Below are 20,022 nucleotides of genomic sequence, written 5' to 3' on the forward strand. Positions count from 1 at the left end.
ATGCGCTATCTCTTTCTCTCTCGTAACTATCCTACTGCGGTGTTGTGTTATCCCTTTCTCATAACTCTTCTTTCTCAGAAATCCTCTGCGCTATCGATCTCTCTCCCTGAATTATTTTAACCTTAGTCACTAGGAAAGTAATAGAGACAGAAATTGAAATTCTCACTTGGGCGAAGAATCGTACTGATAAATGGGTTCAAGGCGAAGGTCTCTAAGCGCTAATATTCCAAAATACGGTATGTAAACTCGTTTCATGTATATATGTGTGTGCATTATCTCTGTGCAAATATATTTGTCTATGAGTTGAGTATTATCCCTGTCGGCATGTCTTTATCTATTTGTTTCTATATATGCAATATACAGAAATAGATGTATGTGTCTTTAGATATATTATGTATAGTTTTTGATCAGTGGTGTTAATGTCATTATTGTATCCATTTGTGGCCTTAAAGTTTCTTCAGTGCATATGTTTCTGTTTTGGTTTTACCTGAATGCAAATGGGGACTGCTTGACCTGATTAATTAGTACAAAATTTTCATCTCTTGCAATCAATCCTAGTAGTTTATTTATCACAGATGGAGCATCAAATGAAAATCTATTCACCTTGAATTGTAAATGGGGACTGCTTGCAGTAAGTTTAAATAAATGCAAGCAAGTTTAAATAAATGCAACTTAGTACGTAATTTATGTTTTTATTTATTTCTTTATCACAGATGGAGCATCAAATGAAAACCTATTCACCTTGAAGTTATTGCATGGTGGAAAAATTAACAGTGCTTCAAAACCAAGATATGTAGGGGGGAAGTCTGATTGGTGGGATTATATGAATGTTGATGAGTGGGGTTTCATTACTTTGAAGGAAAAGGTTGAAGAATTAGGCTATAACATTTTAGAGTGTAAGTTTTTTACACTATCAAGAAAAAAGTTGATTGAGTTAATCAGTGATGTTGAGACTTATTCTTTAATCAACCAAATGGATAAATCGAGAGAGGTAGAGGTATGGGTATTAATATCAACATTTGGTGCATCCTCAAGTGCAGGACTTAGTCATCCATTAGTAAATGTGCAATATACTTATGGTAATGAGTATGAGAAGAATGAAAGAAGAGAATATTACATTGACCTTGACAAATTTGTGGATTCAACTGTGGAATATGAAGGGGAACAATTGCAACCAATTGCTGAAGTAGGAATAGAAGGTGATCATAAAGATTTTGAAGTTGTTTATTCTGATGATGGTGAATGTGTAAATTTAGAGGGTGATAGTGAAGGTGAAGATAGTGCATGGCCTGATTTCAGAGCATCTACTGACATGAAAAGTCCTACTTTCTGCAAGGGTTTAACTTTCAGCAATAAAGAAGAGTTTAAAGAAGCTATTCACAATTATGCTTTCAACAATGGGAAAGACTTGAAGTTTGAAAAAAATGATAAGCTTAGAGTAACAGTGAGTTGTAAACACCCCTCATGCCCTTGGAGAATCAATTGTAGGAAGCTTAGTAACTGTTTATCTTGGAGAGTGTTAGAACTTGATGATAGGCATGAAGGGTGTTCATGGACATTTAAAAATAAGATGGTTAACTCCACTAAAGTTGCTAAGAGATGGAAAAATGAAATCAAGAGTCATAGCAACTGGAAAATGGAAGAGTTTAGAGAAAAAGTGTGTCATGATGAGAAATTTAATATAAGTAATAAACAAGCCTATAGGGCAATGGCAAAGGCAAAGACAGCAATACAAGGTGAACTAGAGGATTCTTTTAACAAACTTTGGAGTTATTGTCTTGCAATTCAAAAGACTAATCCAATGACAAGTTGTATTGTTAAACTTAGTGACTTGGAAGATCCTGTAGGAAGAAAGAGGTTTTTAAGAATGTACATTTGTTGGGAAGCTTGTAGGGAGGGCTATAAATATTGTAGGCCTATTGTGGGAGTTGATGGTTGTCATCTGAAGGGGAAAATGGGGGGCCAGTTATTGACAGCGGTAGGGGTTGATGCTAATGATGGTATATTCCCTTTAGCTTATGCAATAGTTGAAGGAGAAACAAAGGATTCATGGATATGGTTTTTAGAGCTTCTTAAAAAAGACTTGGGGATTACAGAAGGAAATGAGCATGAGATAACTTTCATCTCTGACAAGCAAAAGGGATTAATTCCTGCATTTCATAATGTTATACCAACAGCAAAACACAGGTTCTGTGTTAGGCACTTACATGGAAACATGAAAGTTGCTGGGTTTCAAGGAAAAGCCATCAAAGATGCTCTTTGGGATGCAGCTAGAGCTACTACCATAAATAGTTTCAAATTAGCATTGAGAAAGATCAAGGAGTTAGATGTGAAGGCTTTTGAATGGTTGTCAGATAAGCACCCTAGTGAATGGTCAAGATCTCATTTCTCTTTTACTGCCAAGTGTGATATGTTGGTAAATAACGGTTGTGAATGCTTCAATTCAATGATTTTAGAAGCAAGGAACCAGCCTTTGATTTCATGCCTTGAGATTATAAGAAAACAAATCATGATTAAGCTCTTTAAATGTAGAAGGCAAGCCACTAAATGGAACACTCCAATCTGTCCAAGAATTCTGGAAAAACTTGAGGCGAATGAGAAGGCAGCAGGGGGATACTTGGGATACCAGTGTGGTGAACAACTGTTTGAGATTAGAGGAATGTGGGAAGATCAACGCGAAGTTGACTTGGGGACTAGGACTTGCAGTTGTAAGAAGTGGGATCTCACGGGAATCCCATGCAAACATGCTATTTGTGCAATTTGGTTGAAAAATGGCAACGGACCAACTTATCAGTTTGTAAGTCCCTTGTACTCTATTGATACTTATTTGAAGGCATATGCAGGCTGTATCAATCCCATGTCTGGCCATGAAGAGTGGCCAATGACAGATAGGGAGCCACCACTTCCTCCCTTGTACACAGCAAAACCCGGAAGGCCAAAGAAACAAAGGAAGAGGGGGTCAAAAGAGCTCATCAAAGATGGGACAAGACTATCAAGGGGTCAAATTAGACTTCATTGCACCAAATGTAAAAAAGCAGGCCACAATGCAAGAAAGTGTCCACAAGATCCCAATGTTAGAGAAAGGATGGCAAGTTAATCCCTTGAACTTTGTTGTGTATAACTTACAGTAATTTTATATATAGTTTTTGTCATAATTAATATTGTGTAAATTTTGTTTCTTTAATCAGCTCAATCCAAAAAAGAGGATTAGAACCAAGAAGACTACACAAACTGAGCTATCAAATGCGAATGGTGATATTGGAAGAGAAAATCTAAGGCCTGCAGAACATGTAATTCCAGAGCCTCCAATAGTAGATTCATCAATGACAGAATCTATAAATGTAGAGAATCTAAGGCCGGAAGAAATAGCAATGAACTGCTGGGAATTGATTGAAGCTTATAAGTTTTAACATCCAGATTCAATGATTTTATCAAGCTTATAATTTAGTTTTTTTTTTTTTTTTTTTTTTTTTGAACGTGAAAAATTTATAGTCTTTGGAATGTCAGTGGGAAACTTTTGTTTGGAATGTTATAGATTTAATATAAGATAATTTTTGCTGCTTTGTTTCTTGTCAATTCTTATGTTAATACAGTTACACTTCCAGCACATGGGCTTGTAATTGGAGAGATAATCCCTCTTGTATAAAACTAGTATTTTCTTGCTTTGCTTTCTACGAGTATATTGCAGCGACGGAAATGGAACATTTAATTATGCAAGGAATAGTCACTGACCATTCACGGGTGGATGAAGTCTAATTAAAAAGATGAATTTTAGTATGTATTTGGGATAAATTATTAAATTACATTATTGACCTTCTTCTTAACGGTAGATTAACGGAAATTTTAACGGAGGATTAATAGTGACAATTAAATTAAAGTCGAGGATGTAATATGGCAAAATTAAAAGAGTAGGACTAAATGTGGCAATGCCACAATAGTCGAGGACTAAAAATGGAATTTACTCATTAATAAATTTGAAGGTAAGAAATCTTTGAATTGTAAAAAATAAAGATAATATAACTAATGAAATTATATTTCCTATAAATTTTTTTATAATGAATAATTTTTTTAAAATAAAGCATTGTAGACATCTAATTCTAAATTAATTAAATGCATATGTATTACTTTTTGTTGTAGCTACTAATTTATTTAAATTAATAAGAGTATTAAAGTGTCGTACATACTTTTCATCAACAATAATGCACTAAATGATTTTTTTTTTTAAATTTATATTTCTTGTTGAGACAAATTGTTTTGAGAGTTTGTCAATATTCAATAACAATTGCTACAATTACTGTCAATAGAGGATGATAATAAATAATTCAAAATTTATGGTTACAATAAATATTGTTATAATGATATAGTAAAAATTAACTTACAAATTTTTTATCAAGACTATGTGGTCTAATGGTACCCGGGTTGGACTTCCATTTGGAAGGTTGTGGGTTCAAGCCTCAACATATACTACATTGTAATAGAGCCAGTAGCATTGAAAAAAAAAAACTTGATAAAATAACATTGTCAATTATTTGGAAAATGGTCCTACCGTTTTAGAGTCCATGTGTAATTGTATTTATGATCAACAATTTTGTAGTTAGGTCGCGCAAGTATAACAGTGATGTAAGAATAATTTTGTCTGATAAAAAAATAATAGTATAATATTTGTAAAGTAATGTACAATTGTACCATTATAAAAAAATACAAAAAATATTAATACCATAATGACCTAAATCATTCCAATAACGCAAAAGCATAATTAAAATATTAAGTTTAGTTCTAAATAATCAAAAGAAGATTACTTAAACGTTAAAAAAAAATCTCAACTTTGAATGTTATGTATTTAGTCGGGCAAATTATTTGACCAAAGTTTATGTTAAATTTTATATTATATATATTTTTAATACATTTTAACATATTTATAATATATGTTTAACAATTATTCCAACTCTAATTGAGATGGGGTTCGAACCTAAGATCTTTCTTATATAAATTAATGAGTATGTTAATAATAATAAATAGTTAACAGAATATTCCGTTACTAAAGTTTATACTCAGGAATTTAGGGTTATTTAAGGAAAGAAAATAATATAATAGAGGGTAAATAAGGAAAATCATTAAAAAATACTAAACTCAAAATAATATGAACCATTCATTTTAAGAAACACTACAAACATATTTTTTGTTCCAGGGCCTAACATTATTGGCTCTTAGTAGATTTGTAGATATGTAAATATTTTAACTTTGTTTTATATTTATATGAAGGCTTTTAACTTTATTCAAGAAAAACATAAATACATAAATGAATAAATTCATTCTTAGTCACTAGGAAAAAATAATCTCATTTAAATTAGATTTGTAGTTGGCACAAACTTTATTAAGTCAAATATTACACATATGTTGTAAGAATATTAGAATAGACAAAGAGGGGAGAGGGAAGGTTCAGTCTTCTCATTCATCATACCGAATTCTTATACAAAGGTATCATCATATACAAGGTAATAATGAATACATATTGACAGGATAATGGTGCTGGCACCCAACCCGGATCATCAACAGGCACTCGACTCGACACCACGTGGAAACCCAATGGATAGAATTCCAACGGGCAGAACACCAACGAGTGGTGACTTTACTGCCACTTATTGCTACCCTTGAAGCCATCATTGAAGCCACCATTGATGAGAGAGAATTAAAGGCCTCAGCTCCTCATTTATGTCCCACCATGTTACCGTTAGGGCATAGTATAAGTAGAAGCTCCCCTCAGCTTGAAGGGACACGTTCAATATTCTGTACTCACAACACTTGCAATACAACAATTCATTATTCTGCTACTATAATATTTTATCCGGTAACATATTTACCGTCATTGGTGCTTTCATTGAGAGGGACAGATCCAGAGGAGGGCACCCAAAGAAGTGGACCGGCCAGACGGCAACCAGGACCCTCCCGCTCTGCCCTCGAACGATTGGGACACGGGGTGCCCGCGCGGCAAAGGGTAGGATCACAGGCCGAGGGGTCCTCTACCAGAGGCCCTCGCCGGCACGAAAATAGAGAAGGGGAGAGATCACCCACAGAGAGGATGGGCGAGTCTCGTGAGCCGGCCCCGCGCCTGCACGGTGGTGAGTCAGGCCTGCGTCGACACTCGGATGAGTGGCGCGTCAATGAGCCGGCTCCGCGTCGACACTCGGCGGACGAGTGGCGCGCTGATGAGCGGGTTCCACGCCGACACTTGGATGAACGACACGTCGATAAACCAGCTCCGCGTCGACATTCGGATGGGCGGCACGTCGATGAGCTGGCTCCACGCCGACACTTGGACGAGCGGCACGTCGATGAGCCAGCTCCACGGCGACACATGGATGAGCGGCAGCCGGCCCCGCGTCGGAACCCTGACGAGTCGGCCCTGGTCGAGAGGCTGCAAAGAAGAATCGAGGAATTAGCAAGGAGGGTGGAGGCACGGGAGCAGTCGCCGGAATCCGAGGTACGGATGTCAGCACCATTCTCCCCAAGTATAATGGACATACCTTTGCTGAAGGACTTTAGGCTGCCCGCCATCAAAGCGTACACGGGGGCCACTGACCCGCGTGTCCACATGACGAGATACAAGGTTGCTATGGTAATGATCGGGGTAGGGGACGCCATCATGTGCCGAGCATTCTTGTCCACCTTGGATGGAGCGGCCCAAGACTGGTTCAACACCATCCCAGATGGGTCAATCCTGTTGACCTCAAAAGAATTGTCAACTGTTGGGTGCAAAAACCTGATTCCTAATTCCAGTAGGTATCATAGTCCAAATATGAATAGGACTAATAAATCTATTCATACACAAACTAAGTCATCCCTTGTCCTATAAAAGGCAGTCACTCTCAATCACAGAGATTACGCTTTCAGCACCTAATTGTGAGCACGAGAGTCATTGAGAAGAGATACCCAAATCCCCTTGAAAAGTAGTACAAGTGTTTAGGTCTCAATAGCTTGATAGGAAATCATATTGTGTAATCCCCGTTCCCTAAACAAAGTGTACTTTAAATATTGAGCTTTTAGTGGATTTAGGCAAATTCTCAAGTTGAGAAGTGCCTCACAGATTAGGGCTGCTTGCCCGAAACTGCGTTACAAATATTTGTGTCACAACGTCTATTTCAACGTTACCAAATTCAAACGTCTATATTTAAATTTACAATTGGTATCAGAGCGGGTCTGCTCAAGTTACTAGCAGGATCCAAATGGAATTCCCAAGAGAAGGTCTTTCAAACAATAGACCACCGGCTCTACTTGGCACAAACTTCTCCTACTGGAAAGCTCGAATGCAGATTTACATTCTAGCACAAGGAGAAGGCGTCTGGATTGCAATTGAAAACGAATGGAAAACTCCAGTCGATGACAAAGGGAATGCAAAACCTAGAATTGATTGGAGTGAAGAAGAGAGAAATAAATATGACTTCAACTCAAAGGCTATGAATGCAATATATGGAGCAATCAGCGAAGACACTTTTAAACTAATTGCATCAACTCGCATAGCCAAAATTGCATGGAGTATATTGTGCGATCATCATGAGGGAAACACAACAGTAAGACAATCCAAGCTTCAGATGATACAAACTGAATTTGAAAACCTGAAAATGAAAGAGGAAGAAAACATCACCCAATTCAGTGCCAGAGTTTTAAGTATATCTGGAGATGCATTCAACCTAGGCGAACCTATACCCGCCGAACATAGGATTCTCAAAAAGGTACTACGCTCACTACCTGGGAGATTCCAAATGAAAGTCACCGCTATTCAAGAAAACAAAGATCTGAATACATACAGACTTAGTGACCTAATCGGAAATCTTCAAACCTATGAACTTGAGATGCTACAAAATCAGAAAAACAATGATAAAGGAATAGCATTACAGTCCAGACAAGAAGAGAACTCAGAAACTGATTCAGAAACCATAGAACAGTCAATTGCCCTATTGACAAAGAATTTTAACCGAGTTCTCAAAAAATTCAACAAGTCCAGGAACAAAAATTTCTCAAACAGCCAAGGAAATTCTGCAAATCAAAAACCGTCCAATCCAAAGAGAAGAGATAATACAATTACAGAAGGAATACAATGCTATGAATGCAAAGGCTTTGGACACATTCAATCAGAATGTGCCACGTACTTGAAAAGGAAAAACAAGACATACATAACAACACTGAGCGATGACTCAGATAGTGAAGAAGATGACAACAACACAAACTTCGTAGCTTTCACTGCTAGCCATGAAGACAACAAAAGTGATGACATGCAAGAGTTACTAGAAGCATACACTCAACTAAACGCCAAGTGGGAGCAAATCATCAAGAAAAATTTGGAACTCATGGAAGATAATCATTATTTAAAAAATGAAAAGGAGCGAATTGAGAAACAATACGAAGAAGCTCAGAAAGAACTATTAGACTTCAAAAACAAAGAAGCTAAACTACTACAAGAAATCAAGGAGCTTACCGAAAGACCCAGGACTCCAAGCACGGACACCAGTGAGAATAACCAACCTGAAATACAGGAAGTGTCGCAACAGCACTTCCGACATCGAAGAAGAATAATGTGCTACTATTGTCACAAACTAGGACACATCAAAGCACATTGCTACAAAAGACAAAATGATCTTTACTACAGACAAAACAACAGAGTATGGACATCACACAACATAAATGATAGCAAGAAAATCTGGGTAAGAAAAGATCAAAATGTTGCATATACCTCCAAAACAAACAAAGAACAGGATATATGGTACTTTGACAGCGGCTGTTCCAGACATATGACTGGAAATCCAGAAAATTTGGAGAATATACAATATAAAAATGAAGGATATGTTACTTTTGGAGATGGAGGAAAAGGAAAAATTATTGCAAATGGAACCTTGAACGTACATGGGCTGCCAAAACTATCAAAAGTTTTCTTAGTACAAGGATTAAAAGCAAACTTGATCAGTATAAGCCAACTATGTGAAGATGAACTAAAAGTGGAATTTTCAAAAGACAAATGCAATGTTCTTAATCAAAATCATGAATGTGTTATGATCGGAAGAAAATCCACAAACAAATGCTATACATGGAACGGTGATCTAACTTGCTTACAAACAACCGTCAATCAAACACAGTTATGGCACCAACGGATGGGTCATATAAATTTCCATGACATGAAAAGAGGTCTAAAGAAAGGAGTCTACCGAGGAGTTCCAACACTTGACATAGATGAAAACAAAAAATGTGATGCATGTCTTGAAAATAAAATAACCCGAACAGTCCATAAGAAGACCTCATAAATACACACTTCTAGAATCCTAGAACTACTTCACATGGACTTGTTTGGACCAACTCAGACAGAAAGCATAGGAGGAAAGAGATATGTCTATGTAACAGTTGATGACTATTCACGATTCACGTGGGTAAATTTTCTTAGAGAAAAATCTGAAGCATTTACAATATTCAAAACCCTCATTATCAAAATTCAGAATGAAAAGGACAGAAGAATAGGAAAAATCATTCGCCTAAGAAGTGATCATGGAAGAGAGTTCGAGAATTCAAAATTCAAGGAATACTGCACAGAAAATGGAATCCATCATGAGTTCTCCGCACCAAAAACACCCCAACAAAATGGTGTAGTCGAACGAAAAAATCGAACCATCCAAGAAATGGCAAGAGTTCTCTTAAATCACAAAAGACTTCCATTAAAATTCTGGGCAGAAGCTGTTAACACAGCATGCTACCTGATAAATCGAGTATTCATTCGAAAAGAAACCAACATGACACCATATCAAATCTGGAAAGGAAGAACACCAAACTTAAAACACACACATGTGTTTGGGAGTAAATGCTACATTCTAAAAGATAGAGAACCATTGGAAAAATTTGACATCAAAGGAGATGAAGGGATCTTTCTAGGATACTCCTCAAACAGCAGGGCGTATGGAGTATATAACCTTAGGACAAACGCTGTCATGGAATCTATCGACGTTGTGGTCAATGACACAACAGAAGATCCCTCCACAAATGATGAAGAAATAACTGTTGTTGAAACAATAGTTCCAACATCACATATCCAGAAATCAGAATCAGAAACATTAGAGAAAGAAGAAGCTGTAGACCCAGAAGAAAAAGAAACCCCCATCATTAATGAGACCAAGGTACAGAAAAATCATCCAATAGAAAACATTATAGGAGGACTAAATGAAGGAATCAGAACTAGAGGAAAGAAACGAGACTATCAAAAAATGGAAGAAGGAGACTATGACTACTGCTACACCTCAAAAATTAAACCCAAAAATATCACGGAAGCATTAAAAGATGAATTTTGGATGGGAGCCATGCACGAGGAATTACAACAGTTTGAAAGAAACAACGTTTGGCAGTTAGTCACTAAACCAGAGAATGCCAATATCATAGGGACGAAATGGATCTACAAAAATAAAACAGACGAACAAGGGAACATTATACGAAACAAAGCCCGACTAGTAGCACAAGGATACACCCAAGTTGAAGGGACAGATTTTGAAGAAACATTTGCACCAGTGGACAGAATTGAATCAATCCGGCTCCTCATAGCAGTAGCCTGCATTCTCAAGATAAAACTCTACCAAATGGACGTAAAAACGGCGTTCTTAAATGGATATCTAAAAGAAGAGGTCTATGTTGCTCAACCAAAAGGGTTTGAAGACCCCCATTTTCCACAAAGTGTTTATAAACTCAACAAGGCACTATATGGACTAAAACAAGCACCACGGGCGTGGTACGAGCGTCTCACTGAGTTTCTAGTGAAAAAGGGGTACAAAAGAGGTAGCGTGGACAAAACCCTATTCGTCAAACACTATGGTCAAGACATAGTTATTGCCCAAATCTACGTTGATGACATAGTATTTGGATCAACACTTGAGGTTCACAAAAATCACTTCATCACTAATATGGAAGGAGAATTTGAGATGAGCATGGTTGGAGAACTAACCTACTTTCTAGGTCTACAAATCAAACAGCAAGACAGTGGGATCTTCATATCACAAAGCAAATATGCAAAAAATCTAGTTAAGAGGTTCGGACTAGAAGAAAGCAAAGTTGTCAGAACACCTGTTCCAACAACAGAGAGAATCACAAAAGATATAGAGGGGAAACAAGTTGAGCAAACCCTATATCGGAGTATGATAGGAGGACTACTATATCTAACTGCTAGTAGACCAGATCTAAGCTTTGGAGTAGGAATATGTGCAAGATATCAAGCAAATCCTACAGAACAACATTTAAAAGCAGTCAAAAGGGTAATTAAATATGTTAAAGGAACTACCGAATTAGGAATATGGTATTCTTTCGATACCAATCATCACCTATCAGCCTATTGCGATGCCGATTGGGCAGGAAACATAGATGACAAAAAAAGCACCTCAGGAGGTTGTTTCTTCTTAGGAACAAATCTTGTATCTTGGACAAGCAAAAAACAAAGTTCTATATCATTATCAACAGCAGAGGCAGAATACATTGCAGCCGGAAGTTGTTGCACACAACTACCCTGAATGAAACAAATGCTAGAAGATTATGGAATACATCAAACAACTATGACCATACACTGCGATAACAAAAGTGCAATAGACATCTCCAAAAATCCAGTACAACACTCAAGAACAAAACACATCGACATCAGGCATCATTTTATAAGGGAGCTAGTAGAAGATAAAATCATCAATCTCATGCATATCAGTACAGAAAAACAACTAGCAGATATCCTAACAAAAGCTCTTGACGGGAACAGATTTGTAAAATTGAGGACCGAAATCGGATTATGCCACTTACAATAAGAAGGGGAAGGGTGGGCCGTATATGGAAATAGCTTGCGGCCCATAACCTTTAGACTTGTTCCTCTAAGTTCCATAACCCGATCCACCATTTTTTTTTTTTAAAAAAAGAGGGGGCTCATAACAGGGTCGTCTTCTACCTTACGACCATCTCTACCACTATCATCAAAGCTCCACACATGATCAGCCATGGTGAGAACACGAAACCAAGCAAAAGGAAAATTACCTCGAAGAGGCCCTGCACCACATTTCTCCGGCACTGGAATTCTCTCTAACCCAGTCCACATCGACGATGACGACGCCTCAAGAATCATCATGGATCCCGTTCCCATCTCACGAGTGCCATTCCAGACCATCCAAAAACATCAATCTGCACCTTCAGGTAATCCGGAACTCACTATTGATCTATTTGGAGAAACCCTAGGTCAAGTGCCCAATTTGGGGAAAAGCCCTAAATCGAACACAGATGCTCTAGGTCACGGTCAAGAACCGTGTCCTTCTCCCTTCGACACCCCTGAAAAAGACCTAAACAGGTCATCAGGACACAATCACGAAACAGAGGAAGCACATTATCAAGAAATAGAAGAACCACACAGTTTAGAACCAACCAAAAGGAAACGAAAAAGGACAGACCCATATGAAGGAGGTGATCCTAGAGCCAAACGGCCAGATGACTTCCCAATCAGAGCCGGGCCTCCACAACGAAAACCCACTAACCCCCCTCCAAGATTGCCAAATTCCAAAATAACAACCAAAAGGGGAAGAGAACCAAAGGAAGATCTGAGCTGGGCTTCGGAAGAACACCCAGATAATGATGCTGAAAATTTGGTTCAAGAAAAGGAGAAGCCGACTTGAAAAGGAAAACAAAAGAAAAGAGGCAAAGAAAAGGTATCACCAACAGAAGATCAATCTATCCTACCAAAACCACACAGCACAAAATTTTTGAGCCAACAATCAGCAAAACTATGGGGCAAAGTTATTGAAAGAAAGATCATCAGTCAAAAATTAGTTTTGGTAGACAAACTGAACAAACATGATCAAATCCGAAAAACCTTGACAAAAAATCACCTACTCGGTTCTGTCACAAATATAGAAGCCTATGATGAACAAGTTGTTCAAGAATTTTACAGTAACCTAACCAAAGACATCACCATCTCCACAAGTCCAATGTATGGAAAAATATACCTAAGGGGAAAATACTATGAGTTCAATCCGGATATCATCAACAACCACATCAACACCACTGAAGGAGAGGAAAGAATACTCCTTGCAAATGATGAAGTCAATCAAGAACTCACAGCAGGGAATGTGAATCTGGAGAAAAACAAAATTAAGGCTGCATCATTAACCAGTAAATATGCTGTACTACAAAAAATTGCACTGGAAAATTGGATGCCCTCATTACATGAGTCAACACTCAAAAGAAGCCTAGCAGACCTACTGTATAAGATTGGAAAAGGGATCAAAGTTGACCTTAGCAATCTCATCTACACACAGGTCACAAACCTAGCAGAAAACAAAGGAACCAAAGCTTGCCTTATATTTCCAAACCTCATCTGTTTTGTCCTAGCAAAACAAGGACTCAAGATTCACAAGCCAAAGTCTCAAGTAAAAATCCTCAGCACAACCATAAAATTGACCAAAGGGCGGCACCAAAATGATCTCAAAACCCTAGGACCAAAAGACAAACCAACAGATCAGCAGACTCTAATTAACTACTTTGAGAAAAGATTGTCTGAACTAGAGGCTTCTGAGAAACATGTATTGAGGAAACAGATGGAAATCAAAGAGGAAAAAACTGAGGTACAATAATGGCTGAAAGCCCTGAAATTAGGAAGTAACGAAGAAGAAGGTGATCACAAGAACCTGACAAAGACCAAGAAAATGATGATCAGGAACCTGAAGCTGAAAGTAGTGAAAGAAATGAAGTAGAAGATGATCAAGAACCTGAAGCTGAAAGTAGTGAAGACTCCACCTAAAACATCTTCAAACATTTAGCAAAAAAGGGGGAGAGTTAGTACCTTGGTATGATCTGATGTCCTGGTAAGATATGCTTCAAGATGGATGGTATGATTTTGGTAAGATATGCTATAAGATGGATGGTATGATTTCTCTTGGCTATTTTTTATTTGGGAAGAATCTGTCTCAAAATGGATCTGCTTCAAAGTGAATGCTATGATCTCTCTTGTTTTTTTTTTTAATCTGTCTCAAAATAGATGGTATGATCTTTTTGATATTCTTTTGGGATGATCTGAATTGAATAATCTGTAATGTGTATGGGACATGTAAACTCAGACTGTTTGGCAGTTTCTATTTTTAAGAGGCAGTTTTGGCAGTTTTCTTTCTGTTGGGCTTTTTGGCAGTTTATCTTTTAAGGATAAAAATGATCCAGGCTGTCACTATGAATGATCTGGCCCTATTCTTTACTACTACCATGTGGAAAGATACTGACAAAAAGAATAGATTTATTTCCTTGCCAGCATATTTCATTATGCCATAACTACACAAGTCAAAGAACAACAGCAAAAGCAAAGATTGAATCAAGGGGGAGACTACTCAACAAAAGATCATCACATTCCTCCCCAAACTAAGGGGGAGACACACCAGGAATCAAGACCTTCTAAAAGATCAAGGTTTTTGCAAAAGTTTGACAAAGGGGGAGATTGTTGACCTCAAAAGAATTGTCAACTGTTGGGCGCAAAAACCTGATTCCTAATTCCAGTAGGTATCATAGTCCAAATATGAATAGGACTAATAAATCTATTCATACACAAACTAAGTCATCCCTTGTCCTATAAAAGGCAGTCACTCTCACCAGGAATCAAGACCTTCTAAAAGATCAAGGTTTTTGCAAAAGTTTGACAAAGGGGGAGATTGTTGACCTCAAAAGAATTGTCAACTGTTGGGCGCAAAAACCTGATTCCTAATTCCAGTAGGTATCATAGTCCAAATATGAATAGGACTAATAAATCTATTCATACACAAACTAAGTCATCCCTTGTCCTATAAAAGGAAGTCACTCTCAATCACAGAGATTACACTTTCAGCACCTAATTGTGAGCACGAGAGTCATTGAGAAGTGTTGAGACTCATTATTATGCTTTTATTATTTCCTATGACTGTTCAGTTTCTATGTCTATTAGTATCCCTAGGGCTCTATTAGTATTCCATCTTCTACCTCTATATATGGAGTTGTGTATTTGCTTGTGGATAGAGTGTAAATAACAAGACAATACTTTATTCTCCAAACTCCTTCAATATGGTATCAGAGCCAGGTTTGGCCTGAATCCCTTTTTATTTCCGAGCATGAACAGTATTTTCGAGGATGAATAGTAGCAGTGCAGGGTCTGTCTACGCTTCTTCTTCAAAAACTCCTCATCGCAAGTTTTCATAAAGTTCCGAAGAACCACCGCCGGTCTGGAAGTGCAGGCGACCCTGGCCGTCGAAGTCCCGTCTCAAACCGCCGCCGCACCGCCCTCACGCGCCACCTCACGCACAGCCTTCCGCCGTCACGCGCCGGCGAGTGAGACCTCCTCCGGCGATATTTTCCGGCGATATTTTCCAGTTCCATTTTCGACCCTCCTCTGGCTTTCCTGGTAATATTCTTCCTTTTTATCAACCATGTCTTCAACTGGAACCGAGGAAACTTCTACCAATGTTGAAAATGCTACTTCTACCAATGTTGAAAATGCTATTTCTCGCTTAGTGTTTGTGCCTAATTTATCTGGAAATCCAGTTATTACCTCTGAAAAATTATGTGGGTCACAAAACTACCACTCTTGGTCGGATGCCGTTGAAATGTGGTTTATGGGCCAGGGTGTTATTGACCACTTGGAACATGGGGTAGAAACTGAGGTACCAGAAAATGAGAAGGCAATTTGGAAAAGGGTGGATGCACAACTTTGTAGTCTTCTATGGCAATCCCTTTCACCTGAGTTAATTCAACTATTTAGAGTTTTTAAAACATGTGTTGAGGTATGGAGTCAAGCCAAATCCTTGTACACTAATGATATTTCACAATGTTACATACACAGTTGTTGATAATTTGGTTAATTTAAAGAAGGATGGTATGAGTATGGAAGCCTTTCTTGGGAAAACTCAAAGTTTATTAACTGAGTTTAATAAGCTTTTACCCGTTGGAGGGACACCTGATGAACAGATTGCCCAACGTGAAAAGTTTTTTGTTGTTCTGGTTTTGACTAAATTAGGCCCCGAGTTTGAGAATACTCGAAACCAGATTCTTGGGGATAAAGGTGTGCCAGGGGTCCAAGAGTTGTTCAAACGCCTTCTTCAAGTGGCCTCTTTTCCTGGTGAAACTTCTGCATCCACTACAGAACAATCTGCTCTTGTGATCCAAGGAAGTCGTGGTTATAATCTGGGCAATCGGAATAAAGACCGTAGTGGGCAGAAAAATGCTAGATACTGTGATTACTGCAATAGATCTGGACACACACGGGACCGATGTTGGAAACTGCACGGGAAACCGTTGCCTGCTCCTACAAATGTGGCTCAACTCAAACTAGAAGAATCAGGTTCTAAAAATGTCTCTCTTGCAGAATATGAAGAGTTTGCACGGTTTAAGGCTAATGCCCAAGCTACTGTTTTCACTCCTTTGGCTCATACGGGAGAGACTCATGCTGCCCTTGTTTCTCAATCTGGACCTCTCGGACCACGGGTCCTTGATTCAGGTGCCTCCGAACAAATATGTGGTAATTCTTCCTTATTGACCCATCTCACAAACTCTAAGTCTCTTCCATCCATTGTGTTTGGTAATGGATCCATTTGTTCTGCTAAAGGAGTTGGTAAAGCAAGACCTCTTCCTGATTTACCCTTGTCATCAGTCTTGCATATACCTACTTGTCCTTTTAATTTGATTTCCATTCGTCAACTTACTCGTTCTCTTGATTGTCTTGTCACTTTTTCTCCTGATTCGGTTGTTATACAGGACCGTCGTTCGGGGAAGACGATTGGCTCGGGGTATGAATCAAAAGGGTTATACCGTCTATCCACTCCTGCTTTCGCTGTCTGTAGTGCTACTATTTCTCCTTCCCTTACTCATTGTCGTCTAGGTCATCCAAGTTTGAAGAAACTACAACAACTTGAACCGAGTCTCTCAAAGCTGTCTTCACTAGAGTGTGAATCTTGTCAATTTGGGAAACATTCAAGAACCTCCTTTCCTGAACGGGTTAATAAAGTGTCCTCATCCCCTTTTTCCTTAGTTCACAGTGATATTTGGGGTCCTTGTCGTGTCACTTCTGTGTTAGGTTTTAAATATTTTTTTACTTTTATTGATGACTTTTCGCGTTGTACTTGGGATTTCCTAATGCAACGACGTTTTGATCTATTCAACATCTTTCAGAAATTTCAAAATGAAATCAAGAATCAATTTGGAGTCTCTATTAAAATCCTTCGAAGTGATAATGCCAGGGAATATTTCAATACTCCTTTGTCTACCCTCCTTGACTCTGAAGGTATTCTCTATGAGTCTTCTTGTCCAGATACTCCACAACAGAATGGTGTGTTTGAACGAAAGAATAGGCATTTAGTGGAAACCGCTCGGACTATGCTCCTTCACTATAAGGTTCCCTCTTATTTCTGGGGAGATGCTATCCTCCATTCATGTTACCTTATTAACCGTATGCCATCGTCTGTTCTACATGGAAAAATACCTTATAACATATTGTTTCCTCAAGAGCCATTACACAAGCTTCCGCTGAGGGTTTTTGGTTGCACTTGCTTTGTTCGGGATATTACTCCTGGTCGTGATAAACTGTCACCCAAGTCCTTGAAATGTATTTTTGTGGGGTACTCTAGGGTTCAAAAAGGGTTCAGGTGTTATTGTCCTGAGACACAGCGATTCTATGTATCACCAAATGTTACCTTCTTTGAGTACACTCCGTTCTTTTCATCTGACTCTATAAGGGTGGTGGATCCTTTTCCTGATGTCCTACCAGTTCCCTCATTTGAAGGAGGGACAGAAATACCAATATCTCCTGTTGTCCTACCTCCCAATCCATCACAAACCCACACTGTTTCTCCTTTCTAGTTCACCTATCATCGTCGGTCAAAATTACCACCAACCACTACTGCTGCAAACATTGAACCTGCTGATTCATCTCCTGAGCGGTCTCTTCCCTCGGATTCGGGCCCTGCTCCAATCTCCAGTCCGCCCATTGCTAGTCGGGTAGGTAACCGGTCTACTCGCAATCCCTACCCTATATATAATTTTGTCTCTTATCACCGGTTTTCCCCTGTTTACAATGCTTTCATCTCCAGTTTATCATCTGTTTCTGTTCCTAATTCAGTTAGGGAAGCTCTTTCCCATCCTGGTTGGCAGCAAGCTATGGTAGATGAAATGGTTGCTTTGCAATCCTCGGGAACTTGGGACTTGGTTCCATTACCTCCTGGCAAAACAGTTGTTGGTTGTCATTGGGTTTATAATGTCAAAGTTGGGCCTGATGGACAGATAGATAGACTCAAAGCTGGCCTTGTAGCCAAGGGGTATACTCAAGTGTTTTGCGTTGATTACACTGATACCTTCTCACCCGTAGCCAAGATCTCTTCTATCAGAATCTTTCTGTCTATTGCTGCCATCCATCATTGGCCTCTATACTAGCTAGACATCAAGAATGCCTTTTTACATGGGGATCTAAAAGAAGAGGTGTATATGGAGCAACCTCCGGGTTTTGTTGCTCAAGGGGGGGGAGACTGATTTGGTTTGCAAATTAAAACGTTCTCTTTATGGATTGAAACAGTCTCCACGTGCCTGGTTCGGACGTTTTAGTACAGTTCTGCAAGAGTTTGGGTTAGTCCAAAGCAAAGTGGATCATTCTGTATTCTACCGGCATCGACATGGTAAGAGCGTTTATCTTGTTGTTTATGTCGATGATATTGTTATCACAGGAGATGATGCAGAAGGAATACTCCAGCTAAAGCAACATCTTTTCCAACATTTTGAGACAAAAGGCCTTGGAAAATTAAAATACTTCTTAGGGATAGAAGTTGCCCAGTCAAAGCAAGGGATTTGTATATCTCAACGAAAATATGCTTTAGACATATTAAAGGAAACAGGTATGAGTGATTGCAGACCTATTGATACTCCCATGGATCCTAACATTAAGCTTGTACCGGAACAAGGGAAGCCCTTTTCAAATCCAGGAAGATATCGAAGATTGGTTGGAAAATTGTTGTACTTAACCGTCACTCGCCCTGACATCTCTTTTGCAGTTAGCGTTGTGAGTCAATTTTTTGCTTCTCCGTGTGATAGCCATTGGGAAGCTGTCATTAGGATCCTACGATACATCAAGAAGTCTCCCGGGAACGGTGTTTTATACAAGGATCGTGGAAATATAGAGTTGTTGGTTATACTGATGCAGATTGGGCTGGGTGTTCTTGGGATAGAAAGTCAACATCAGGGTACAGCGTTTTTCTTGGTGGCAATCTAGTATCTTGGAAAAGTAAGAAGCAAAATGTGGTGGCTCGATCAAGTGCAGAGGCAGAATATCGGTCAATAGCCTTGGGAACATGTGAACTAATCTGGTTAAAGCATCTCTTGACTGAATTAAATCTTTGCATGAAAGGGCCTATTAAACTGATGTGCGACAATCAAGCAGCCTTGCATATTATTGCATCCAATCCTGTCTTTCATGAGAGAACAAAACACATCGAAGTCGATTGTCATTTTATTCGCGAAAAGATTACATCCGGGGAAATCGTTACCTCATTCGTGGGTACAAATGATCAGTTGGCTGATATCTTCACCAAAGCTTTCCCAGAGTTGAATATTTGTGTACTAAGCTTGGAGCTTTTGATATTCATGCTCCAGCTTGAGGGGGGATGTTGAGACTCATTATTATGCTTTTATTATTTCCTATGACTGTTCAGTTTCTATGTCTGTTAGTATCCCTAGGGCTATGTCTGTTAGTATCCCTAGGGCTCTATTAGTATTCCATCTTCTACCTATATATATGGTGCTGTGTATTTGCTTGTGGATAGAGTGTAAATAACAAGACAATACTTTATTCTCCAAACTCCTTCAACAAGAAGAGATACCCAAATCCCCTTGAAAAGTAGTACAAGTATTTAGGTCTCAATAGCTTGATAGGAAATCATATTGTGTAATCCCCGTTCCCTAAACAAAGTCTACTTTAAATATTGAGCTTTTAGTGGATTTAGGCAAGTTCTCAAGTTGAGAAGTGCCTCGCAGATTAGGGCT

At 38.6% G+C, this 20,022-nt stretch overlaps 2 protein-coding genes across 2 annotated transcripts; both read left to right on the forward strand.

Moving 5' to 3' along the window:
• The first annotated feature begins 12,974 nt into the window (after positions 1-12,974).
• On the forward strand, positions 12,975-13,786 carry LOC109179758. Its single transcript, XM_019329255.1, has 2 exons — positions 12,975-13,610; positions 13,703-13,786. Exons 1-2 carry the CDS (start codon positions 12,975-12,977, stop codon positions 13,784-13,786), a joined length of 720 nt encoding a protein of 239 aa, XP_019184800.1.
• Positions 13,787-15,428: 1,642 nt separating this feature from the next.
• LOC109179764 lies at positions 15,429-19,252 on the forward strand. Its single transcript, XM_019329263.1, has 5 exons — positions 15,429-15,711; positions 15,842-16,992; positions 17,167-17,852; positions 18,084-18,318; positions 18,563-19,252. The coding sequence occupies exons 1-5, from the start codon at positions 15,429-15,431 to the stop codon at positions 19,250-19,252; spliced, it is 3,045 nt and encodes a 1,014-aa protein (XP_019184808.1).
• Positions 19,253-20,022: the final 770 nt, after the last annotated feature.

The sequence above is a fragment of the Ipomoea nil genome, unplaced genomic scaffold (assembly GCF_001879475.1).
Source record: "Ipomoea nil cultivar Tokyo-kokei standard unplaced genomic scaffold, Asagao_1.1 scaffold0179, whole genome shotgun sequence".
NCBI lineage: Eukaryota > Viridiplantae > Streptophyta > Magnoliopsida > Solanales > Convolvulaceae > Ipomoea > Ipomoea nil.